General features: G+C 46.9%; 1 protein-coding gene across 1 annotated transcript; it reads left to right on the top strand.

Annotated features, from left to right (window-relative positions):
• The first annotated feature begins 7,495 nt into the window (after positions 1–7,495).
• On the top strand, positions 7,496–26,733 carry COPZ1 (COPI coat complex subunit zeta 1). The gene is made up of 9 exons (XM_065887168.1): positions 7,496–7,532; positions 19,054–19,122; positions 20,413–20,494; positions 21,122–21,213; positions 22,395–22,450; positions 23,966–24,043; positions 24,200–24,251; positions 25,720–25,758; positions 26,571–26,733. Exons 1-9 carry the CDS (start codon positions 7,515–7,517, stop codon positions 26,616–26,618), a joined length of 534 nt encoding a protein of 177 aa, XP_065743240.1. The 5' UTR covers positions 7,496–7,514; the 3' UTR covers positions 26,619–26,733.
• The last annotated feature ends 350 nt before the right edge of the window (positions 26,734–27,083 follow it).

Here is a 27,083-nt window from a genome sequence, read left to right as displayed (position 1 = left end):
CTCTCCCGTTGCGGAGCACAGGCTCCGGACGCCCATGCTCAGCGGCCATGGCTCATGGGCCCAGCCGTTCCACGGCACGTGGGATCTTCCTGGACCGGGGCATGAACCCGCGTCCCCTGCATCGGCAGGCAGACTCTCAACCACTGCGCCACCAGGGAAGCCGCCCTATATTTTCGAATTATAGTTTTCTTTGGATATTTGCCCAGGAATAGGATTGCAGGATTATATGGTAACTCAGTTTTTAGTTTTTTAAGGAACCTCCATACTGTTCTCCGTAGTGGATGTACCAATTTACATTCCCACCAACAGTGTAGGAGGGTTCCCTTTTCTCCACACCCTCTCCAGCATTTATTATTTGTAGACTTTTTGATGATAGCCACTCTGACTGGTGTGAGGTGATACCTCATTATAGTTTTGATTTGCATTTCTCTAATAATTAGTGATTATTATGAGTTGAACATCTTTTCATGTGCCAAACAGAGAATCTTCTTTCCTAAACATCACTGGAGAAATATTGACAACTTTTTGTTGTTGTTGTTGTTGAGGAGGGGAATTCTTTTTTTTAATTTTTAATTTATTTAATTTATTTATTTTTGGCTGAATTGGGTCTTCATTGCTGCGCGCGGGCTTTCTCTAGTTGCAGCGAGTGGGAGCTACTCTTCGCTGCGGTGCGCGGGCTTCTCACTGCGGTGGCTTCTTTTGTTGTGGAGCACAGGCTCTAGGCGCACAGGCTTCAGTAGTTGTGACTCGCGGACTCAGTAGTTGTGGCGCACGGGCTTAGTTGCTCCGCGGCATGTGGGATCTTCCCAGACCAGGGATCGAACCCGTGTCCCCTGCACTGGCAGGCGGATTCTTAACCACTGCGCCACCAAGAAAGCCGAGGAGGGGAATTCTATGCAGACTATCTCCTTCTATGAAGACAAAGTATAATTCAAATGATTAGGTTTCAGCTTCAGTTAATCTTGTGAACTGCGTATGGCCCTAGGCAATTTGAGTCACTTTTCTGAGTCTCTGGTTCCATTCTAGAATGGAAAAACAGAACAACAAAAACTCCTCTCACTATCTCTCTCTGAGGACATGAAATATGGCTCCTTCCACACTTAGGTTTATGTTAGAGTGGCAAGAGATAGAAACATAGTTGTTTTTTGTTTTTGTTTTTTTCTTTAAGTGAATCCAAACCTCAGCGTGAACTCCCAGAAGCTGATTTTGGTCAATTAATTCATCTTGGGAGAGCCCACTTATGATGACTAAACTTAAAAGAGCATGATATATAAGCCATACAGTTCATTTACATAGTTCGACATAAAACTTACAGTAGCCTAGGCAATTCTATTGACTGATTGAAATAGTTGGCAATTTTGGAAGTCAAATATTATAATTAGAAGGTTGTTTAGTGAATAAGTGATTCAAATTAGCTGGATAATTTTAATGTCTAATAGAACTGCATCCCTCACCTTTGTAAATATATAAGATATTCACTTGGCCAAACGGAATGCTCTTCCCTAAACATCGCAGGAGACATAGTGACAAAAAAAAAATTTTTTTTTTTTGGTTGGAGAGGGAGAATTCTATGCAGATTATCTCTCCCATCTATGAAGACAAGGTACAATTCAATTGATTGGGTTTCAGCTCCAGCCAAGTTAATATAACTGATTCTGTTTGTGTTCACTTCAGCCATTTTATTATAATTGATCGGGTTAGAGTCTGATTGTGTTAGGGCTTCAGCCATTTTACTTTAAGTGATTAGGCTGCTAGAGCTTTAGATATGTTGATAGTATTATGCTTTCCTGGCCTTCCGTGGTGGTGCAGTGGTTAAGAATCCGCCTGCCAATGCAGGGAACACGGGTTCGAGCCCTGGTCCAGGAAGATCCCACATGCCGCGAGCAGCTGGGCCCATGTGCCACAATTACTGAGGCCCAGGCACCTAGAGCCCATGCTCCGCAACAAGAGAAGCCACCACAGTGAGAAGCTTGCGCACCACAACGAAGAGTAGCCCCTGCTCACTGCAGCTAGAGGAAGCCTGATGCAGGAACGAAGACCCAAAGCAGCCAAAAATAAATAAATTAAATAAATTAAAAAAAAAAAAAAAGGGCTTCCCTGGTGGCGCAGTGGTTGAGAGTCCGCCTGCCGATGCAGGGGACACGGCTTCGTGCCCCGGTCCGGGAGGATCCCACATGCCGCGGAGCGGCTGGGCCCGTGAGCCATGGCCGCTGAGCCTGCGCGTCTGGAGCCTGTGCTCCGCAAAGGGAGAGGCCGCAGCAGTGAGAGGACCGCGTACCCCCCCCAAAAAAACAAAAAAGTGAGGGCACTTCTCCACAATGTGAGTGGTAGCACTCCAAATTGTGCAACATAGTGGAATTGCCCCCAGCCTCCTTTTCAGTTTTCATTTTCTCCATGACACCCATCACTACCTAACCTTCTATAGAGTTTACTTATTTCTTTGGTTATTGTCTGCTTCTGCTACTCAACTAGAATGCAAATTTCACGATACTTGTTTGTTTTGTATCCCAGAATGAAAGGCTGGCCCACTGACCGCATTCAATAAATATTTGTTGAATGAATAGAAAGAAACATTTACTCATGATTAGAGTCTTACTTTTTTAATGAATAAAATGGAATCATACCACATAAATTCCTCTGCAACTTTTCTTTTTCTTTTTCTTTTTTTTTTTGACTCACTGCTAGGCATGTGGGATCCCCCAACCAGGGATTGAATCTGTGCCCCCTGTAGTGGAAGGGCAGGGTCTTAATCACTGGACCACCAGGGAAGTTCCCCTCTGCAACTTATTTTTGTCATTTAGAATGCCATTGCCATTTCTCCAGGTAAATGCAACAGCTCTAACATACATTTTTTATAAACTGCATATTATTCTACAGTCCGGGTGTACAATAATTTATTCAGCTATTCCCCTATTGATAGACAATAATTTTTTTTTTACCATTATAAACAATGTTGCAATATGTGTTCTTATGTATGTATCATTATGTGCTGGCTGTGTTTTTAATTCTCTAGGAGAGGATGTGTCCACGTTTAATTTTACAGGATATTGCCATAATACTTCCCAAGAGAGCATAACAGTTCCAACTCCCACAATCATCTGGTCCCACTACCGCAGCTACCTAAGTTTGCATTCAAGGTGTTTCACAATCTGGCTACCTTTCCAGTTTCCTCTCCAGCTTCTTTCCCATTTCTTTATTTGAATCCTCTGTCCCATGAAATCAATCCCTCAAAGATTTACACAACCATGAAGACATTATATTAAGTGAAATAAGCCGGACACACAAGGACAAATATTATATGATTTCACTTACGTAAGGTACTAGAATAGTCAAATTCGTAGAGACAGAAGTAGAATAGTGGTCACCAAAGTCTGGGGAAGGGGAGGGAGAATGAAGGGTCATTGCTTATGGGTTCAGAGCTTCAGTTTGTGATAATAAAAAGTTCTGGAGGGCTTCCCTGGTGGCGCAGTGGTTGAGAGTCCGCCTGCCGATGCAGGGGACACGGGTTCGTGCCCCGGTCCGGGAAGATCCCACATGCCGCGGAGCGGCTGGGTCCGTGAGCCATGGGCGCTGAGCCTGTGCGTCCGGAGCCTGTGCTCCGCAACGGGAGAGGCCACAAGAGTGAGAGGCCCGCGTACCACAAAAAAAAAAAAAAAAAAAAAAAAGTTCTGGAGATGGAGAGTGGTGATGGTTGTGTAACAATATGAATATACTTAATGCCACTGAACTTTACACTTAAAAATGGTTAAAATGGCAAATTTTATGTTATTAATAAAAAATAAATGAAAATATTTTAATTAATTTTACAATTTAAAAAGTGAAAAAAAATGTCTTACACATCCCAGCCTCTATCCCTTTGTTCATACCAAACCCTACCTATCATTCCATCAATGCGTGGATGAATCAAGTCCTAACTCAACACCTCCTTTTCTCCTGAACTTTGACATCTCCACCCCCAGATCCCCAGGGATCACTTCCTTCTCAATATCTGTGCCCCTTATCTGGCATTTAATCCTAAACTCCCCTTTGATTTGCTCATTCTTCTTTATATTTTGCATTTTCACAAATATTCATTCCATTCAGTAAACACTGTTTGAGTATTTACGAATTGAGGGCTAGGTGCTAAGGAAATAAAATGAATGGGACAAAGCACTGCCCCAGATGGCAAGTCTGATGACTTAGATTGATGTATTACAACATGACTATGACCAGAGCCATGGATGGCAGCAAGGAGGAAGTGTCCAACTCCACCTGGGGATATCATGGAAGGCTTCATGGGAGAGGATATTGATTGATTTTATCCTTTAAAAAAATAGCTTATTTTTCTCCTTTTGAAATAGCACCCACACATTTTTTTTTTTGCGGTACGCGGGCCTCTCACTGTTGTGGCCTCTCCCGTTGCGGGGCACAGGCTCCGGACGCACAGGCTCAGCAGCCATGGCTCACGGGCCCAGCCACTCCGCGGCATGTGCGATCTTCCCGGACCGGGGCACGAACCCGTGTCCCCTACATTGGCAGGCGGACGCTCAATCACTGCGCCACCAGGGAAGCCCTACCCACACATTTAAAAAATTTTATCTATTTATGTATTTATTTTTTGCTGCATTGGATCTTCATTGCTGCGCGCAGGCTTTCTCTAGTTGCGTCGAGCGGGGGCTGATCTTCATTGTGGTGCGAGGGCTTCCAGGGAATCCCCCAGCATCCACACATTTTAGGACACCTGTAAAACATGGAAACAGGCTCTCCTGGTGGCGCAGTGGTTAAGAATCTGCCTGCCAATGCAAGGGACATGGGTTCGAGTCCTGGTCCGGGAAGATCCCACATGCCACAGAGCAGCTAAGCCCGTGCACCACAACTACTGAGGCTGCGCTCTAGAGCCTGTGAGCCACAACTACTGAGCCCACACGCCACAACTACTGAAGCCCGTGAGCCTAGACCCAGTGCTCCGCAACAAGAGAAGCCACCAAAATGAGAAGCCCTTGCACCGCAACGAAGAGCAGCCCCCGCTTGCCGCAACTAGAGAAAGCCACTCACGGCAATGAAGAAATAAATAAATTAATTAATTAAAAAAAAAGAAAATATGGAAACATTGAAAAAAGTCCTAGCACTTCAAAACAGCCACTGGTTACATTTTGGTGTATTTACTTCCAGTCTTCTCCTCCACATATTTTTAATAAACTGCTTGTAACCATATATACATGATTTTATCCTATGTGGGTATATAGAGACAGTAGGGGGAGGGCAACATGCATTTTCCATTTGATTGGTTCTTAAAGGTTTTCCAGGTGAAGAGGAGAGGGAAGCAGGAACAGCAATGACCGTAGAGCTTTAACGCTAGGTAGGACCCGAAAAAACTGTCGTTTGGGGTTTCCCTGGTGGTGCAGTGGTTGAGAGTCCGTCTGCCGGTGCAGGGGACACGGGTTTGTGCCCCGGACTGGGAAGATCCCACATGCCGCGGAGCGGCTGGGCCCGTGAGCCATGGCTGCTGAGCACACGCGTCCGGAGCCTGTGCTCCGCAAGGGGAGAGGCCACAACAGTGAGAGGCCTGTGTACTGCAAAAAAATAACAAAAAAAAAAAAAAAAAAAAAAAAAACTCTGGTCTGAGCCTCTCCATTTTCCAAAAGTGGCAGCTGTAGTCCAGAGAGGGTACAAGGACTTTATTAAGGCAAAGTCACAACAAGAACTAATGTCTCTTATCCAGCCAGTTGTCTTCCCTCCACAGCACATTTACTCAAGAGGCTGGAGAGCTAAGAATCAGCCATCTTCTGGAACAATGTCTGACTGTTAAAATTTGTCAGTTACTCCACAAAGAAAGAGGAGCCAACCCCCTCCCCCAAACAAACCACATTACATATTTTTCCTCCTCGTGGTCCCTATAGAACATCTGGCACTGGTATAGGGTATTTAAGGTAGGACTGGGATACAGGGAGGCTGCATTACAGGTCAGAGGAGTGGATTGTGGGTTAGAGCATGGTTTTAGAACCAGACCTCCTATGCCCAAATGTATAGCTGTCAATTAATAGTTGTATGGCCTAAGTAAATTATTTAACTGCTCTGAGCTCCACTTTTCTCATTTGTAAAATGGGAGTAATAACCATCTACTTCATACGTTTTTAAAAAAATATATTAAATAATGTATTCAAAGATTTAGCATGTGCCTGGTACATAGTAAGTGGTCAATAAATGTTGGTATTATCATTAAACTGCCAAGCCAAGGACTATCTTGTGATTCCAGGCACAATGCTAAATGTTTGAATGACTCCACATGGGAATAGATAAAGGATATACCCTTGCTTGTTCCAGATTTGGGGCTTGTCACCTGGAACTTTACCAGAAAATCATATATCTTCCTTCATAGCGTATGTTAGCTCTGTAGTTTGTTTTGTATTGTTCTATACTTTTCTCTTAGGCACTCTGACTCTGCTCTGAAATTATTAGAAAGACTCCTGGGTTTGGATGCTCTTCTTGGAGAGTTCCTAAAGACATAATTTTTAGAGATGGAAGAAAAAAAAACCCACAAAAACCTTTGGGGGACAATATAACGCAATAGAAGGTGTCGCTGACCTAAGCGGGGGTCAGAGGCCAAAGAACTGAGGGGTGGGGGAAAGCTAAACTTCATCAAAATTCTTCCCTATTGTGAAATCTCTGCATTCAGTAAACTTCTCTTTTCTCATTTTGCAACGGTTTGTCCCTACTGGAAAACCGCAGGCCTTGTTCCCTATACCCTTCCTTATCCTGGACTCTTTATCCCTTTGTCCTTCCTACTCTCCCCTCTCTAGTCTCCAAGGCTCTAACATCCCGTTTCACGTCCGGCCAAAGAAAATCTGCTTTTAGAAACTCCCTGGGTCAAGCAAAGTCTAGGCCTCCACCTCAGGAAGATTGTTACTGTTAGCAATCAACCTCTAGAGGCCTTGGTTTATCTAAATAACACGCTGGGCATCTTGTGCCTTTACTCTATGGCTGTGCAGACTTTCTGCGAGTATGCTGAAGGGACCTGAGCGAGTCTGAAGGAAGAGCTAGCAGTGTTTCCCAAAGCAACCGTGGACATCAGGGACCTAATGGAGGCTCTGGAATGGGGATTAGGGTAGGATTCCGTCGAGAGCTGCCTGTGTTAAGGGCTAAAGAGACACAGCGCTCCCTAAAGGAAGTGCGAATTAAAGTTGCTAAATCCGGCCGACGATATCATGTGCCCTCAGCCCGGCCAATTGAAAATTAATAATCGCTTCCTCTGTTCCCCATGGAAACAACCCCGCCCCACTGACCCTCCCGCCCCATTTATTAGTGAGGTTTTGTTGTTTTATTGAGTGTTTAAACTGACAATCAAATATCTGCACCTTCTGGCTGGACACCTTGCTTCCGCTAAGTAAGCTAGTACACTGATTGGTTAATACAGTAATAGCTGACACCTGGGAGCCCAATAACCCTCATTGTGGGCGGGATCTAATGAGGATTTAGGGCCAATCAGCGGCGGCGTTGTCTCTGCGGCTCCACGTCGGCACCAGCTGCGGGGCAAGATGGAGGCGCTGATTTTGGTAGGAGCTGGAGGGGTGGCCGAGATGCTGCGAGTCCAGAGGGGCCGGGAGTCGGGGTTCAGCCTGAGTGGAAGGGGGGTAGAAGGGGAGTTCCGGGTAATCCTCGGGGTCCGAACGTTCTGCCGGTCCCTGGAATAAGCCTGTGGCCTAGTGCAGGAGCTAAAGCCTCGGTTTAGAGTAGGAAGCTCTGCCGGGGAGAGGGCCGAGTCAGTGGAAAGTTGAAGGGAGCACATGGAGTCCTTAGGACACATAGGATCATGAGCGTACTGGATTGGGGTCCTTCAGATTCCCTCTGATTATGATCATTGTGGATGATATCCTGATTTGAGTTCCCCCCAAACTCCAAACTCGCCTCAAATTGTCAGAGTAGGGTGCAGGTGTTTGTCATCACAGGCTCCTCCTGGCAGTTGTCACAGTGTGACTCTCCGTTGATAATTCCCTGTCATATTCCTTCAAAAAACACGATTTTCTTCTTCGGCTTCCTACTATGTAGATTTGGCATCATGAGGAATCAGTATTCCATCAGAGTTCTGGAATACCTGGTAGAGTCAGCATGGATTGTGGAATATTTTTCCTTATTCTCGACTCCTTATTCTGTTCTCCTTTCTCTCTTCATTTAAACTTTGGGAATTCTTATTGTAGGATCTGGGATGCCCACTATTCCTCTGGTTATATAAGAATTTTGGGGGCTAAAGGGCGCCTTTTCGCTCCCCTGTCCATGTGACCCTTTTCTCTTGTTCAAAAAAATAAAATACTATTACCCTTTCTTTAGAACTGAACCAGAGCGTTTCTCTCAAAACTGCGCCCCCCCCCCCCGCTTTTTCAATTTGGGGATTTTAACATATATATATGTGGGTGTAGGAGTTTTGCTCCCAGCTCCTTCCTTAATTGAGTTGAACTCTAGGCCTTTTTTTTTTTCCTTCAGCTCTTCACATGTACACACCCAGATCCTCATCAGGTAAAAGAGAATAACAGGTTTCAATTCCCCTCTTTCAAAATGGCAAAGATAGGGATAATTCCTTCCCATCATATGGGTTGGTTAAGTCTAGGTAGAAAGCTTTAAAATCTTATTAAAGACATTTTCTGTACCAAGCGGTTAACCAGTATTCTTTTTTTTTTTGCACATGAATATTTATAGTAGCTTTATCACAATAGCTAAGCAGTGGAAACAACTCAAATGTCCATCTCCTTCTGAATGGATAAACAAAGTGTGGCATATCCATACAATGGAATACAATTTGGCAATAAAAAGAAATAAAGCTCTGATACACGCTGCAACATGGATAACCTTGAAAACATGCTAAGTGAAAGAAGCCAGTTACAAAAGACCACACAGTATATGATTTCATTTATATCAAATGTCTAGAATAGGCAAATGTGTAGAGACAGAAAACAGATTAGTAATTGCCTAGCGCTAATGGGAGGAGAAGAGTGATGGGGAGTGATTGCTAGTGGGTATGGGGTTTCCTTGGGGTGATAAAAATGTTCTAAACTTAGATTATGGTGAGAGTTGCATAACTTTATGAATATACTAAATACAGTTGAATTGTACATTTTAATGAGTAAATGGTATGTGAATTATATCTTTTTTTAATTTTTGAATTTGATTTATTTTTTTATACAGCAGGTTCTTATTAGTTATCTATTTCATACATATTAGTGTATATATGTCAATCCCAGTCTCCCAATTCATCCCACCACCCCCCACACCCCCCTCCCCCGCCATTAACCAGTATTCTTTTTTTTTTTTTTTTTTTTTTTTTTTTTTTTGCTGTACGTGGGCCTCTCACTGTTGTGGCCTCTCCCATTGCGGAGCACAGGCTCCGGACAGGCAGGCTCAGCGGCCATGGCTCACAGGCCCAGCTGCTCCGTGGCATGTGGGATCTTCCTGGACCGGGGCATGAACCCATGTCCCCTGCATCAGCAGGCGGACTCTCAACCACTGCACCACCGGGGAAGCCCAACCAGTATTCTTAACCAGTTAACAGACTGGGATAAATTCTAGGGAATTAGTTTCTTTGGAAGTTTAAGAAATTTTTAGACTGCCCCCTAGATCTGTTTAGAAGGGAGCCTGCCTAGAGGTAAAGGAGTGAGGGCGATATTACTTGAGGAGCCCTTTTAAAAAGGGATTTGTGTGTAGTGCTGAACCGAGGGAGTTACATGTGAAAGTCTCTCTCACATTTTCTCTTACCTCAATTCTTGTCTCTGCTTCCTCAGCGAAGTCTGTTTCAACCTGCTTCTTCCTTATATCCATTTTAATCTATACCTAAGATGCTGCATTTACAGATCCTTGCTGACCTGGTCAGGTACCTCTGAAGTTTGCTCTAGAAACCTTACTGATTCTTTGTCATGAGGAACCTGTTCGATGGGGTAAGGGGAAACGAAGGTTTAGGGCAAAGGGCTTCCTCAAGGAAGCACAATCAAGACTAGGATTAGTTTTCGACTCCTAAGCCTCCCAGACCAAGTGTCTCTCTGATGTTATCTCATCATGGGCTTTCCACGTCTTCAATATGCCAAATTGTACTTTCAGCTATCAGTTATATAAAGCTTTTGTTGGGGACAAAGTACCAATAGGTATCATTTCTTGTGCTGGTCACCAGAGTTCTTAGGATATTAAATTAGTATTTTCCTTCCTCTGTGTCAGCCCTTCCCAACGTGTGTGTGTGTGTGTGTGTGTGTGTGCTGTTTACTATTTTCAGTATATTTTAGGCCCCCAATTAAGAATTTATGTACCTTTCTCACCATTCCAGCCCTTCTCAACTGGAGTTCCTGGGGAGAATTAAGCCCTAATGCCCTAAGGCATCATTGTATGTAATGGATCAGCTTCTCTGTTTACACAGTGACACTAGTTTTGTACTATCCTTGGGAGAAGTGACAAAATAGTATTTAAATAATTTTCAGTATTCAGTGGTTCAGATGAGGAACCGTGGTTGAGAATCAGGTGGTATTTCCTAAATTTTTATTTCTCTTCTCACTACTCTCACCTACTGGCCCACGAAATTTAGCTCCATCTGGTTCACAATCACCCTTCCTTACTGTTCCTTTTTTTTTTTTTTTTTTTTTTGCGGTACGTGGGCCTTTCACTGTTGTGGCCTCTCCCGTTGCGGAGCACAGGCTCCAGACGTGCAGGCTCAGCGGTCATGGCTCGCGGGCCCAGCCGTTCCGCGGCATGTGGGATCTTCCCGGACCGGGGCACGAACCCCTGTCCCCTGCATCGGCAGGCGGACTCTCAACCACTGCGCCACCAGGGAAGCCCCTTACTGTTCCTTTTTATCTCATCCGCTCTGTGTGCTCAGCGGCATCCCCTAATTCTTAGGTCTCCATCTTTGTTATGAAAAGTATAACGAATTCCCTGGATTTTACCTTAGCTCTCCGCTGAGCTAAAGAGTTTACTGTGCCTGGATAGTATTTAACAAAACACTCCTTAGAGAGGGCAGATACCTTCTAAAGTTCCTTTAGGCTTCCTCCTCTCACATTTCTGTTTCCTGGTTTGGCTGGCCCTCTGGGGAAACCTGATCAAAGCATGTTCTTGTCTCCTCACCTCTACAAGACACGTAGCCACAGGATGTTTAGAAGAAGGGAAGAGTAAGCTAGAGGGGGGCAAGAAGAGCCATCATTTGAAATTTGATCTGATTATGGGAATTTCTAAATGCCAATAGGTTCCCTTCATTTAGGTACTTTACAGTGGGTGGTGTTTCTTGCTTGAATTAGGTAATCCAGCCCTACCTTTCAAGCAGATTTGTCTGATCTTTCTCAGGTCTCTTTTCATCTCCTTCCATTCCCAGTGCTTGATAATAATGCCCCCAGCCCGCATCTTTGGACTCAGCTTTCCTGCTGTCTTCGTACTCTCTTAGTTGTGAATAGAGAGGGATCTCTGCAGGTCACATTCTCCATTAATAACCTATGGAATCTTAAAGATAATGACTTATCCCCTTCCTCCTTCCCCTCTTTACGCTTTTTTTCCTCAAAACTGAATTACTCTAGCAGTCTAGATCCTTACATCTTTCCTCATAGGTTTCACTTTTCCTAATCCTCTCTGGATTCACTTTCTGAGTGCTTTTCCAGTGCTTTCCGGACTAGACTTCTTAATTTTATTCTTACTCTCCCCTTAATAAATTTCTATCCTAAAACAATGACCAGATCCTGAATTCTAAGCCTCATTCAAAAATCAGGGCATCCAGAGTGCACAAGAGTATGTGTATGTATGGAGGAAGAAACTGCAGAATACATCAATGACTCTTAAAGGTTCGTATTGCTCTGTGGCCTTTGCTTCCTGAATCATCTTAATGGGGCTTTTGTTAAATTCTTTTGGCACTAACAGTAGAGGTACTTGGCCTAACTGCCCCCTCCCCCTGCTCTGGGCAAAGGTATCAATTACATTAAGCCCCCAAAGCACTCCCATCTCGTTCCTGGCAGTCCCCTGTGCCCCTCTCCCAGCTGCGTCCTTGCCGGTGCCTGGCCCGTCCATTTCGTTAGGAGAAGCAATCTCCTCGTTCCTGCACTGTGGAGATATATTTCTCAGCTAGGGCGCGAGCAGTGCCAGCACTGCCCCCGGTGAGGTCCCTGGCAACCATAAAAATTTTTATTGTGATTATGTTGGTGTCGGGGTGTCCATCTGGGTTATTGCACACCTAGTTTAATTGATTGAAGTTTAATTTATTGACACTTCAAATTAAATGATCAGAATAAACTGTGCTGTTACTCTGGCCGGCTTGTTTTAATGGTTGATTGCTGGAAGCAGACCTCGGCTTGAACTAAAACCCCTAAAGAGCAATTGACGCTGCTTCTAACTCTCCCCATGTTCTGCCCTCCAAGAAGACCTCGTTATAGATTTCCGACGTATTTATATATATTTTTTCCCTCTCCTTCACAGTGGTGGGAAAGAGTTGGTCCCCGGCAAGGTATAAATTATATCAGAGGTCTGGGGGAGCTGTCACACAGTCAAAAGAGGAGGAGGGGGCCTCCATGTGAAGAAAGCCAGACCCTTGAGAAGCCAGGTCTTCGCTGGGAGGCAGAGGATGAATGCAATTATCCAGATATTTGAGGGAGCCTAGCGGCAGATTTAGGGTCTTTTTCAGCTAGATACTTGCTACTGTTTTGTTTTTTTTTTTTTTGCGTTACGCGGGCCTCTCACTGCTGTGACCTCTCCCGTTGCGGAGCACGGGCTCCGGACGCGCAGGCTCAGCGGCCATGGCTCACGGGCCCAGCCGCTCCGCAGCATATGGGATCCTCCCGGACCGGGGCACGAACCCGTGTCCCCTGCATCGGCAGGCGGACTCTCAACCACTGCACCACCAGGGAAGCCCTACTGTTTTTTACTTTAGTCCATCACTGTGCCTTGGTTAGAGTCAGGATACTGACAAGAAAACTGGTTATGGAAAGGGGAGCTAGAGAAGCAAGTAAAGGTTGGAATGGGTAAAGAATTAGTGCCTACCTACCCACTTCTGCTAGAGTAATTAGGAAGATGGAAGGCAGAGCGCCCATGGGCATCTGATGAAGCTGGATGAGGAGGTTGGGTCCATGCACATTGTAAGAGATCCGTACTGGCAAGGGCCCTCTCACATTCTGCCTCAGCTGATTCTGCACAGAATAGGCTTTTCCTCAGATCAGATTATTAGAGGAGTTCTCCTGTCCTTAGATTCCCTGGCCTGTGTCACCTCTTCCGGTGTTTGACTACCCTCACCTCTTCAGGAAGTCTTTCCTGTTGTGTAACCTAAGTCTTACATGCTGCAGATGAAGCCTGCATCTCCTGTTTTGGCTTTTTAGTATTCCCACTATTAAGGCAGATATCCCCATCCACAGCCAGTTGGCCTGGACAGCTCTGTCTACCAATTTTCTCCAACTCCTTTTCTACTATTTGTGTAGTTTTTAGAGGGAGGCTGAAACTAGGGGAGAGGAGAGCAGTTCTGTCTCGGGGGTTGATTTGGGGGAGCAAGTAGACTGAAAGATGAACACAGAGGCTGTCAATTCAGTCTTTCAGAGACTACCTTTTTGTTTTCAGAAGCAGATGGAGGTTGGGGTGGGGAGTAAATTATGATACAGATCACGAGCAAGGACTCATCAGAAATAGATCTAGCCCCATTTGATTTTTCCCTTTGCTGCATGATATTTAAATGAGAGCTCTTGGATTATCGAACTGGGCGGGCAGGAAGTTCTAATGTTGCTCTCAGGCCTCAGGTGTGGAGTACTGTGATTTCCGCTTGTTCAGTTCATCTCTTCCCAGCAGTGCTCCTCGCTTTGTCCCCTCATTTTTGTAATTCTCTCATTTCCAGAATAGTTGAAGAATTAGGGACTGTGTGACCCCCTGGGCAAAAAATTCTCTAGCAGACAAGCTTTTGGAATTTTAAGAAAGGACCTGAGACTTTGCATTCCTGAAGAGCTTGGGGCCTGGTTATCTTTGTCCTGCCTATCCCACGGCCGCGAAATTTAATAGTGAAAGCTGGAGGGGTGTGGTGCTGACCTTAGCTCCCCCTGCTGGCTGTGTTAGTTTTCTCAATCATTTATTAATTTATGAAGGCCACACACATACTTCTTGAAGTCATTATTTGGTGCCTGGCAGAGGAGAGGGGGTGATTTACAAAAGTATCACTCATTTCCCCCTTTTCTCCTCCCCTCCCTGCACTGTGTTTTTGTCTTCAGAGAGAATCTCATTTAATTCTAAACCTAGGTCTATGAACTCCTTGAAATCATAAAAATTTGTGAATGTGTATTTTTTCTGGTAACAAGGTCCATAGATTTCGTCAGCTTATCAAAGGGGGTCTGCTGTAACTCAGAAAAGCTATTAACTTATCTAGCTCAGGCCTCTCATTTCACTGATGAGAAAGCTGAGTCCCAGAGAAAGGTGGAACTTGAGTTAATGGCTGATGCAGACTATAATACAGGATTTTAGGAATTTAGAGACATTTTTTCCTGTAGTGGCAGACTTCTGGTGACCGTGCTTTCATGGTTTGTATCTGTGTCAGATAGGAAGATTCTTTCTAGGTGGCTCTTCCTGCCAACAGTTCTTCCTTCCTAAGACTTGTGTTCAGTTTCCTCTTGACCAATATTTGGTCTCAGGTCAGATGGGTAATGTTCTGTGGTACCTGTGGCTCCTGTTCTTTCCTGAGCTGTGCTGCCTCAATCTAAGCAAACCCCTGGGTAGTATGTGAAAACTGTCCTCCTCTGGCGAAACCTTTGCCTAATTCTTCTTTTCTTTTCATCTGAAGTCCCCAGGCTTGTGGCTGGCAAATTGGAGCCCTCAATCGCAGAGGAGCTTTTCATTTTAAAGAAATTGGCACAGAATCAGGGAGCAAAATACCTGCTTAGCCATGTGGGGCTGGGAGTGGTATCTAGAAATTTCTCTTGGTTTTGGTTTTGTCTTGGTTTTACTTTATAAATCGGGTTGAGGGAAGAGCATCTTGTTTCTAGTTGATGGAGACCCATTGCCAAGCCAGGGTACTACTTTTTGGCATGGCCATAAAGATTTCTTTACAAGTGGGGAATGAACTTTCTAGGAATCTCAACCAGATTCTTACTTGTGTCCTTTCAGCTTTGTGGATAGCATCCTCTAACTCCACAAAGACTTTTTGGCTCCCTCCCTCCTCCTCCTCCATCCCCCACAAAGGATCAAATAAAATAATTAATCATAGGCCTCAAATATCCTGTCTACCTGCTCCAAACACTACCCTAGTCCTCTTCTGGTGGCGTATCATGATCTTACCCCAGAGTGTCCTCTTACTATATACATTGTGGATAGACTTAATTCAGTGCTTCTTCAGGGCCCATCTCTCCTAGATTGACTTACAAGACACACAAATAGAGAGCTTTTCTCCAGAGCTGCCTTTTTAATGTTTTTGCTAATGACTATAATCCTGAGGAAGCTGCAGGTCATCCGAAGGCCCACAGGGGGCAGCACGAGGAATGACTCTTCCCTTCTAGTCCTCTGTGTGCTGGGGTAGGGGATGCTGGGAGATGTTGATGTTTTTCACCAGGCTTCAGAAGCCCGTGATTGAGATAAAAGACTTGTTTGCAGCAGGCTCGTTGCTCATTCGGTGTTGTTTCAGCTCTCCTGAGGAGTCCAGTCTAGTTTTCTTGATAATAAAAATGGACATGAAAATCTATCCGAGCCACCCACCGTCCCAAACACCAGTCTGCCTGCACATCATTTCCAGGCACCATTAGCATTTGAGGTGAAGTTCTGTTATACACTCAGGCTGTGGCTCTCTGAAAGTCAGTGCATCACAGAACTTTGTCTCGAAAGCTTTCTAGCAGCTACCCATTTGGGAATGGGAGGGAAGAACAGACCTTTTAAATCCTTTGAACATGGTCCTGAGCTTGTGGTGTCTTTCTCAATAATCAGCATTTAATGTGTTACAAGGTTAAGCCTAGTCCATTGTCCAGGAAGCCCATTTCTCAAGAGCTGGGAGTTATTTATAAACTTGCCCTTTGTGAAAAACTTAAAATGAAATTACATTATCAGTAATGGCTTCTCGGCCCTTTAAACTGGCTGGTTATGATATGAGAGGAACTCCAGGCCCTCCCCACTCCTGAGAGGTAAAGGCCCCAGGCTGAAGTGGAACCAGCTGCAGTCAGGAGGTGGCAGGAGAAGTAAAGGAGAAGCTGCCAGTTCTGGCTGTAGCAGAGTGGAGAATTAAAGCAGCATTTAAGCTCTTGCCTAAGTTCTCAGCTTTATTTAGTGTGGTCATTTCTTTGGAAGTTTGAAATGACCAGCCTTTTCTCTAGTGCCATCTTACCCTTTTCATACTTACGGTCCCTTCTGGTCTTCTCCTTGCCTGCCTTTGCCTGTATTTTGTCCTTCCCAGGAAGATCCAGGTTTCTATTTTGGGGGTTTCCTTGATTGCGTCTTCTAGGAAGCCAGTGAAAAGAGCCAGGAGCAGGACCTAGGAATCTGTCTCTCTCTTTGCTGGCTGTTTTAGGCACTCTCTCACCCTGTTGGCCACAGAGGACTGTCTGACTGTCCTAGTTGGCTGGCGGCCATGAGGTTTTTTTTTTTTTTTTTAATTTTTTGGCTGTGTTGGGTCTTCATTGCTGCGCGCGGGCTTTCTCTAGTTGCAGTGAGCAGGGGCTACTCTTTGTTGCAGTACGCGTGCTTCTCATTGCGGTGGCTTCTTTTGTTGCAGAGCATGGGCTCTGGGCGCACGGGCTTCAGCAGTTGTGGCACACGGGCTCAGTAGTTGTGGCTCGCGGGCTCTGGAGCACAGGCTCAGTAGTTGTGGCGCACAGGCTTAGTTGCTCCGTGGCATGTGGGATCTTCCTGGACCAGGGCTCGAACCCATGTCCCCTGCATTGGCAGGTGGATTCTTAACCACTGCACCACCAGGGAAGTCCTGCCATAAGGGTTTTTCTTTGCTCTGGGATCCCATCCTTTCTAGAGATGCCAGACTTTGTGGCTGCAGGCACGAGTTACCTGCGCCAGATCAATGCCCGGCTTCAACCATTGGGAAGCTCTCTAAGGTTGCTGTGAATGCGGATAGCGAAACAGAGCCAAAGATTTCTAGGGAAAATGTTGTGGGAAAAATGATTTCTTCTAAATTTCCTTCCTTATGGACTGCTTTTCCTCTATTAAGAAAATTCATTCCCATGACTGTCTCCCTGTTGGTGAATCGAGGATCCAAGTTGCTATAGAACTGAGCCTGCTTTATGGGAAGATCTTTCTGTGGCGAATTAGGAGTTAGGAAAGCTGCTTTATTTGTGACTTTTCAGATGAGACTCTAGAGGACGTGCTTCTGCTAGACAGAGTCCCTTAGTTTGAGAGAGTGTTCCATAGAGGAATGCGTGTAGCATGGGCATCTTTAAGGAATGCCTGTCAGAGGATGACGACTTGGTAGTAATATCACCCAAAATGGCCACACCAAAAAACCTGCCTGTACGTGGATGTCTAATTATAAGAGAATCCCCTGCATGCTTACTGCATCAATAAATTTCTACTTTACTCTCAAACTTCATTTATTCTCATAATCATTCAATAAATATTGAGAGTTTAGTATATGTCAGGCATTGTTCTGGACGCTTGTAATAAATCAGTGAAAGAAACAAAAATTTCTGTCCTCAAGAATCCAAGTGGGGAAAGCTTACCTGCTTTATCACCCTGTTCTCAAAAGACTGGGTTCCCTTTACTCTCATTCTTAACTCCTTGAGCTAAGGTTGGTTCTTTGCATGGAACCATAAAGCTCCTGGAGCCTTATGGGTTAGTTTACCTTTGTAGAGGCTGCAGATCCTTGGCAGTGAATCTTTCCTGATCACCTTTGGGTCTTCGTTAAACATACGCTCGGAGAATATGTTTGGCCCTGTGAAGGCTGTGGGTTTCCTAAGTAGGGCCAGGAAACGGAGGTAGCAAAGCAACACTCTTGTCTCAAAGCACGGGAGAAGGATATCCACGGTAAGTAACGCTGATGAGAAAGTCAAGGGATGTGAGCCTGCAGACACCTTCCGTACACATCCCACGGGCTCCCTTCCCTCCCTCTTCTTCCTTTCCTGTTAGCTGGTTCCCTGGAAGTTGCCGGAGTGAAGGAGCTTTTGCAAAGTGATATGCTTTGAGTCTTAGTGTAACTGTTAAGGCTGAGACTCTGATTTCTTTTTCTTTTCTTTTTCTTTTTTTTTGTGGCTATGCCACACAGCATGCAGAGTCTTATTTCCCCGACCAAGGATCAAACCCGTGCCCCCTGCAGTGGAGGCACGGAGTCTTAACCACTGGACCGCCAGGGAAGCCCCTGATTTCTTTATGGAGCCAGTTTCCTCAAAGGTTGCTTTTTGGTTGTGAAAGAACACTCCACCCCTGCTTCCTTATCTCCAGGCTCCAGAGTGTTTCTTAGACGGAGCCTCTTCTTACTGCTTCTTAACTACCACAAATTCAGATTGCTTTTTGTCTTGGCAAGTTACGTGGTGGTCGTCAGGGTATAGTAGAGGAGTTGAGCTCCTAGGGGAAGTCTTGGAAGATGGATGTCTCGCTGGGCTGCATTCAGAACTGGTGTGTCTGTGTGTGAGTGTGTGCGTGCACGCGTGCTTGTTTCCTTCTGCTCAGTGTGTGGGTGGTTTAGGGAAGGCTTTCTTTATACCTCTGCATTGCTACTGCATCGGGACTGCAGGAACTTCCAAGTACACTAGGGCAGTCAACGCTATTTTCAAAAAGTCTCGTGCAGTGCCTATTAATTAATCTGGTTACATTCCACATTCCATACCCACCTGTGCCTGGGAGACCAGGGAGGGAGAGTAATTTGGAAAATAACTGTAGCATAATATTTGGAAATAACAAATATTAAGCCCTCTGTGAGTCTGGCTCATAGAAATTGTTTCTCTGGTGCTGCTTTGGGTCCTTTGTTGAAATGTCCCCTCCCTCAATTCAGTTCATTTACCACTTGGTCATTCTCAGCGGGAAATGTCTAACTCTAACCAGGTTGGGATAGGGGACCTACAGAGGCACCTCTGTATCCCCTTGCAGCCCCAGTGGGGCCAGGGGAAGGTATCTGGTTTGCTAATGGTGGCAAGAGCCTTCAGGACTGAAGGTATGTTCATATCTCTTCAGGAACCCTCCCTGTATACTGTCAAAGCCATCCTGATTCTGGACAATGACGGAGATCGACTTTTTGCCAAGGTGAGATTCCCTTTCAGATTAGTTTAGGAGCAAAGACAGACTTTTTCTGAGCTTTGGATCTTGGGACTGGCCCAATTAACTCATATTCACCCACACATAATTTTGAGAATTCTTCCATCTACCTCTGACTACTCCAGATAAAACCTAAACTGCTCCTGTCTCTTAGTTGCCCTGCTTCCCTACTTGCCATCCTTAGACTTTGTCATCAACATCAGAACAGGAAAAAACTTTGGAACCTTGGTTTCTGAACAAAGCAGTGTCTAGATGTGAGAAGCAGCCTGCCCATGCCCATCACTCCTGTCCCTTTCTCTTCTACCTCATCATCCTGCCTGGGTTTTTCCAGGGAATTCTCTTGCAGCTCCAGGGTTCCAGTCCTAGGTCTCCAGTCACCACCAAGCTTGTTACCTGCTGAGTTCCCCAGTGGGATGTTCCTAACTTTGGATCTATTGAAAGAGAGGAGAAAGGACACCCGTCTCCTCTCCCTCCATATTCTCCCCCTCCTGGAGAAATATTTTCTGTCCCTGGTGGATTAACTCCGGGCGAGCATAGCATAAATCAATCAGCAGGTAGAGATTAGTTCAGAATTCACCAGCTGTTCCTCCCTGTAATTGGATGTAACTATGCAGGACACCTTTTGAAACAGTTATCCAGTTACTAAATGCCAGGCCTGTTATAGGTCTTCAGCTGACTGCAGCGGATTAGCCCCTAAAGAGCAGAGCAAGTTAGCAGCCTGCATCTCCACCCCCTTGCCAGGGAGAGCTTGCGAGTGGGCTCCACAGTGTGTTAGCTTGCCTCCCACTTCTTTCAGTTTACTGGAAAGGAAGCTAAGATACAGGAGATCAGAGAGCACAGGCAGGGCTTGCCCTTCTTTAGAGGAGGCTTTTGCAGGCCTTCCCCATTCCTCAGCTCTGCACAGTGAGGGCCTGGTGCCTTTTGTGTTCTCTAGCAGTGTTCCCTGACCTGGGGTGGCACCTGGGAATGGCCTCGGGGTTGCTGCCCTAGAATGTAGATGGGGCAGAGCCTCATCACAGGGCTTCTAGGCCTCTTGCCCTTACAGTCTGAGAACCGTGAGGCGGGGTGGCTTGTAGCAGGGTCCTTAAAAACCTTGTTTTGTATCCGATTACTCACGGCCCATTCCCTGCCTCTGTAGTTCTCCCTTCTTCGTGTCAGTATTTCTCCCTCACCCCACGCCTTGAAGGAGAGAAATCCAAGATCCAGGGCAAAACAGTCGCTAGTCATTCTGGGCTCCCAGCTCTAATGACCCAACCCATCTCCTTTCCCTCTGACCAGTACTATGACGACACCTACCCCAGTGTCAAGGAGCAAAAGGCCTTTGAGAAGAACATTTTCAACAAGACCCACCGGACTGACAGTAGGTCGTCTTCCTTTCACTACTCCCTGCAGTGGGAGAGCCACAGCGGGAAGGGGGCGGCGGCGGGCGGCGGAGAAAGGGCGAAATGACTCTGCCTCTTCCTTCTCTTTCTTCCTCCTCCCCTCATGTAATAAACTCTTCAGAAATGTAATGGGGAGGTGAGCGTACCCCACGCGGGAATACCGTGCTAGAAGGTTGGCTGTTAGCTACCTGTCTAGTCCCCGGATTTATGAGCCTCACTTGACAAATTTAACTGCAGCTCTGCTTGTTGTACCGCGTCCATTAGGGCAGGGAAATGGAAGTCTGTAAAGGTGACCGCTCTGCATCTCCTCCTCCGAAGGATTGACTAGTATCCTGTCTCGTACACGAGGAGGGAAATAAGGCTACTGGTGGCTGGGGGGCAGGAGCAGTTAGAGGAGAAGATACTTAGACTCCCCCAAGTGTACCCTTGCCGCACTCTGCTACCACCCAAAAAGAAAAAGCAGGTCCGCTTCAGTCTTTGGGGGTCATTAAGACCTGCCTCACCTCAGCCCCACACAGCTGGGTACCAGGAGTTCATGGTAACGCCCTCTTTCCTACTTCTTTGTCTCAGGCCACCCACCGTTTCCACCTTTGTCCCCCCAACAGGTGAGATTGCCCTCTTGGAAGGCCTGACAGTGGTATACAAAAGCAGCATCGATCTCTATTTCTATGTGATCGGCAGCTCCTATGAAAATGAGGTGAGAATCCCCACCCCTCTTTGCTGTCTCTGCTCTCCCTTCCTGAACCTCCGGCAGGACCTCCTGACTGGTTCTGGGCCCTAGGACTGCCGCGTCCCTGTGTCCCTCTGGCGTCGACTGGCTAACGCAGTTGTCGGAGATCCCTGTCAGCCTCACAGACACGGCTGAGCACCGGAATCAACCTAGAGTGGAAGCTTTCCCAGATTCCTGTGTCCATGTAGGACACACCGTCTGTGTTTTGATCCATACTAACGTATAACGTCAGTGGCCTTCCCCGGATAGGGTTTTTGAGATGGATTTCTGAGGTGTGGTCAGGGCTCAGGGGATGCTTGCTCCTGCTGTGAAGGGTCCACACCTGACTGAGTTTGGGTCAGTTAGGCAACATTGTGGGTCACGTCAAAGCCATACGTTCTGAGTGGCTCTCTGAAGACTGTGGGTGTAGTCCTAACCTGCTTCCTAAACTCAGGAAAAGCTATTTACCTCAGGTCACAACTTCTAGGAGAGTAGATAGGTAAAAATAAGCCCCTGCATGATTGGAGGCAAAAGTCAAAGTTGGCGAGAACCAACTTCTCCTGAGTTCTTACTGCTGTCAGTGCTTCGTAGAATACATTACAGCACTTCTGTGAGTTTGGGGCATTAGTGCCCTTGTTTTATAGGTGAGGAAACTAAACCTTGAGGAACCATATGAAATTACTTACATCTGACCACTGTTGGACTACAAAAGTGGCAGTTTCATGTGGTTCAAACTGACAGCTTTCCCAGGGTCACACATCTAGAAATGGCTCGGCTGGGATTTAAGCCCAGATCTGCCTGACTCCAAAGTCCATTCTCTTTTGACAGCAGTCTGACCTCAGCTATTGCTTGGTTAATGATTTTTCTACCAAAGACATAGGGTAACACATATACAGTTGGTTAAGACATGAAGAAGACTGCGACAGGAAAGTTCTGTTTGAACAGTCTGGTCAGAGAGAGACCTAAAATTATGGGGTCATGAAGCAGAATTTACTTCTGTGGGAAGCCACGGGTCGTGTTCCTGTGTTGCTGTCACTTCCACCTTATGCTGTTGGTCCTTCGTGAAGGCCTGTGTCTTTTGATGCTTAATGAGTTCGAGGGCTTTGTTTTCAGGTAGCAGCTTTCAGGGCCTTAAACCTTATCCTCCTGCTTCTTCTGTCTCCAAACAGCTGATGCTCATGGCTGTTCTGAATTGCCTCTTCGACTCACTGAGCCAGATGCTGAGGTGAGCAGGCCGTTCTTGACATCTGTTTGCGACAGACAGTCACTGTTCTTCAGGTCCAGGGATTTGTGGGGGATGAGCAGAGGCTCTGGGGAGTTGATTTACCTTGAGAAGTCGGGCTTATTATTTCAGAGTAATTTGCACTGATGGGGAGGACTGGATGGGAGAGTGTATTACTCCTGTAGAATAGTTCTCCTGAGAAAAGGGACTGGGAGGGAGCAGAATCTTTGCCTCTGTGTCTACTCTCGCATCCCCCAGTGGCTCTGTCGGAGTTCCAAGCACGCTCAAGGTGCCTTCCCGGGCTTCATTCTTTACATTCGAGGTAGAGAAAGGGCAAGCATTGGGAAATGTCCCAGATGCAACACCAGCACCCTGGGAACGGAGGCAGCACTCACAGTTTTTCACGTCCGGCCCTTAGTTTTTCCTTCTAGAGAGCAGGAAGAATGTGCCTTTTACCGTCTCCTCCCCGTCCACCTCCCCTCCAGCCCTCTGTTCCCCATGCAGGTGGGCAATAGAAGAGAGACGAGATACTTTTCCTGAAAACATCCAGGGCTCCCAAGTGAACCCAGTACGGACAGCCATCCGGACAGAGCAGAACAGCAGGCACTCCCAGCCCCACAGAATCAGCAGGGTGAATGGCTCAGATTTCCTCAGGAAGGGGATGATTTATTTCTTAGCCAGGTGATAGAATAGACTTCATTTTGGTGATCTAGTGAAAGAGTCAAACTGACGGATGTGACTGGCCATATGCACCAACCACCAGATCTGAGGCTGGTGGATGCCGGGCCCTGGCAGTTCCCAGCCCCCTAGCTGGGCTTCTTTTCAAGGCCTGAGCAGAGCTGGGGGAGCTGGTGGTAGGAGCAGAGAGAAGCTTGGAAGGCTTATCAGAGCTTGAGTGCAAACAGTTTGCACTCAGCCCCTCCTCACCTCCCGCCACCTCCAGATTGAGTTTTAGCTCTGTGTGTTCCCTCTTTTCCACCCACTGATGTCAGTGTTCATGAGCAATGTCGTGAGCAGCGTCCTGGCAGGTAGGAAAGAAACAATAGCTCTGGAAATCAGCCCTTGAATAGTCAGAAGTTGACTGTATGTATATTTTGAATCTCTTTCCTGGCATCCCTGATCGTTACTCAGCAAATAAGAGTAGGAAGGGGGGATCTTCCCTGGTGGCGCAGTGGTTGAGAGTCCGCCTGCCGATGCAGGGGACACGGGTTCGTGCCCCGGTCCGGGAAGGTCCCACATGCCGCGGAGCGGCTGGGCCCGTGAGCCGTGGCCGCTGAGCCTGCGTGTCCGGAGCCTGTGCTCCGCAACGGGAGAGGCCACAACAGTGAGAGGCCCGCGTACTGCAAAAAAAAAAAGAGTAGAAAGGGAGTTAGAATGGGTTAGTCAGAAAGTGCTTATTTACTTCTTTGTGTGGTTCGTGGAGACACATGTTGGTCTAATTTAGGCTCCCCAGCTCAGACAATGTCCTAGGATCCCTTTCACACTCAGGCTGGGTTTTCTCTTCTCTCGGGGACTCAGGAAAAATGTAGAAAAGCGAGCTCTGCTGGAGAACATGGAGGGGCTCTTCTTGGCTGTGGATGAAATCGTAGACGGAGGGTGAGTGCTCTGACCTCCCTGGACCTCCCTGGATCTGGGATGAGGGGTGGGGCCCCTGCCCCTGTCCGAAGGCAAGGGGGCCGAGTGACCAGTTTCCCCACACTAAGTTGGTTCTTCAGGACAGAGTGAACAATGGTCTCTTCTTTGTCTTTTCAGGGTGATTCTGGAGAGCGATCCCCAGCAAGTGGTACACCGGGTGGCGTTAAGGGTAAGCAGGACTGTCTCCCCCCTACATCCCCCATCTACTCACCCTCCAGGGCCAGACCTGCTAAATGATCTAAGGGTTGGGGCTTGTAGAATACATACTTGTGGAATACTGTCTCCTTCCCTTTCAAATTCTCATTGTCTCAAAGAAGGGAAGCAGGAGGAATATATTTCTGCCCCTCGCCTGGTACCTAGCATCTCATACAGTCTGCACAGAGTGGACATTTAATACATACTTATTAAATCAAAGATGAAATAAAGGGAACTTTAATATTGATGGTTCTGAAACGATAAAGGAATTTGAGGTTGGCTTCTTCTTCCTGTGGGGATGAACCCCAATTATCTGAGGCAGAGGAATGTCTTCCTTGTCTTTTAAAGTCTTTTAGGACTGAGAACAGTACCTCTCCATCAGGAAGTACTTATTTGCCAGAACCTCTGTCCTCTTTGGTGCTAGTGATAGCAGAAAGAGGCCTCTGAGTTAACCAGAGAAAGTGGTTAACCAAGTCAGCTGGGTGCAGAGAGAGCCTGCCAGCAAATTGTAGGGGTGCAGAGATGCCTGAGCAAAGCCAGTCTCTCCATTCACAGAACGTCTCGGCTCTGACCTCCACAGAGTGAAGGCTGACAGTGCCGGGTAATGGGAAATCTTCTCCCTTAACTGCCGTGGGCTCCATTTGCATAGTTTAATCTTCTCCTCTAACATACGTCTCTATGTGGCAAGAGAGAAGGTTCCCCCCCCCCACCCCACCCCCGCCTTCACCAACTCCCTCCTTCCTCTTCTCAGGCTGCTGTTGCAGCAGTTTATTTCTTCAAATTAACATGCTGTCGTTACCCATCAGGCCTTGCGGGATCCATTAAACTACCCTGGGCTCCCCCTTATCCTCTCCCTAGCGATATTGATACTCGGGGAAGGTCTTCTCTGACTAGGGAATCTGGTCTCCCATCCCCAAGTTGAGGATCAGACAACCTGCTGATTACCTGGAATGGAAGAAATCTTTTAAGAAGTCCTCCTGCCTTAAAACAGAAGATGGATGAAATGACCCTTTTTTGCTCAACAGTCCCTCTGGCCAAGTAAAACTGTGGCTGTACTAACTAGTCCCTAGGAGGGACTGAGAAGGTTAGGGCATGTGCCCTTTGCTTCAGTTTAAAGGACCACCTCTGGGCTTCCCTGGTGGTGCAGTGGTTGAGAGTCTGCCTGCCGATGCAGGGGACACGTGTTTGTGCCCCGGTCCGGGAAGATCCCACATGCCGCGGAGCGGCTGGGCCCGTGAGCCATGGCCGCTGAGCCTGCGCGTCCGGAGCCTGTGCTCTGCAATGGGAGAGGCCACAACAGTGAGAGGCCTGCGTACCGCAAAAAATACGTAAATAAATAAAATGACATTAAAGGACCACCTCTTCCTTCTCCATTGTCCCACCTCAGTCAGGTCTTACTCCAGCTTTCTTCCACGCTGAATGCTTGTCTCTCTGTGCCGTAGGGAGAAGATGTCCCCCTTACGGAGCAGACCGTGTCTCAGGTATGACTTTCTTCCTTTGTCCTCTCCAGATGGACTGGGTCACTAAAGAGGCTAGCGTAGTATTCCACCCCAACCCACCAAGCCTGAATTCAGGAGACTAGAGACTGAAGACATATCTTCTCGGGCTCCCTCCTAGTCCAGAAAACTGGGGCTCATATAGCCCGCCGCTCCCTACCCCACTCCAACTCCTATCCATTTCCTGTGAGCAGTAGGCTGTCAGCCTTGCTCTGTGCCCTTCAAACCCTCCCTGCCTGATGCCTCATTCAGTGATTTATTCCCCAGCAGAGGCTTGCCTTAAGCAGACGATCTGTGTGCGTGCACACACACTCTCTGTCTTTCTCTTATTATTCAAATGAGGGCTAAGCTGGAAGTGCACATTCTAGAACATGCAGCTTTTGCAGATCGATCTTGCTACTTTGCAGAGAGATTGTCTACCTGATGCGGAGGGGGGCCAGGGAGGGATTCTGTTTTCTACCCACTTGGAATTCTTACCAAGAGGTCCATCTGGATGTGGTAAAACTCTCCCCCTACTACCCCGCTTCAGCATATGTCCGGTAACCCCCAGTTTTTTTTCTCTCCTCCCAGGTATACCTCTTCTCTCTTCATCCCCCCAGTGGACTTGAATTTTTTTGGAATTTCCCAAACTGATAGTCCTCTAGGGCCTTAGAGAGCTTCTTCCCATCCCTCTACCCTTGGGGATTTTCTATTTGCCAGTCTTCTAAGGACAGGGAAGGCAAGTGAGGGGAAGGAGAGCCCCGTCCCCCCACCCCCACCCCCCAGCAAGCCCCTCAATGCCACCCTTGTCCCTGCAGGTGCTGCAGTCAGCCAAAGAACAGATCAAGTGGTCACTCCTTCGGTGAAGACCCCACTGTTCCTGGCTCCTCACCCCCTCAAAAACTCCACATGTCTGCTGTGACTTCTCATCCAGCCCCCCAACTGATGCTCTCAGGGTCATCTCGGGGATAACAGGGATCCTTAAATCTCCATCCTGTCTGTGGTTGCCCCCTCGCAAACCCGTATACGCTTCCTGTTCCTTCTCACTCCTTTTTGCAGTCCTGGGAGTAAAGCTCTCAGCAGATTTGGACACAGGGCAGGGGGAGCACCCTCTTCCTTGCTCGACTGGATTATGCTCCCATGCTCTCCTATCCCCCATATTTTCTCCTCTGCTTCTGTGCCCTTTGCTGCAGCTACACTTCAGATCAAAGCAGGAGAAAGAATGTGCTGAGTGTTTTCCTCCCTTTGCCTTTACCCGGCCTTCATCCCAACAGTCCATATGTCCAGCAAGGGGAGGGAGAGAGAATTCTTTTCTATAGAAGGAGTGCGGG

This window comes from Phocoena phocoena, chromosome 11 (assembly GCF_963924675.1).
Source record: "Phocoena phocoena chromosome 11, mPhoPho1.1, whole genome shotgun sequence".
NCBI lineage: Eukaryota > Metazoa > Chordata > Mammalia > Artiodactyla > Phocoenidae > Phocoena > Phocoena phocoena.
Note: the sequence above shows the minus strand (reverse complement) of the source record. Positions and strands in the feature narration are given on the sequence as shown.

What these genes read in the sequence shown, in the direction of transcription:
- COPZ1 (XM_065887168.1), top strand. An exon ending in GAGATCGACTTTTTGCCAAG is followed by an intron (nt 19,123 to 20,412) that starts GTGAGATTCCCT and finishes CCCTCTGACCAG; the next exon opens with TACTATGACGACACCTACCC. An exon ending in CAAGACCCACCGGACTGACA is followed by an intron (nt 20,495 to 21,121) that starts GTAGGTCGTCTT and finishes TCCCCCCAACAG; the next exon opens with GTGAGATTGCCCTCTTGGAA.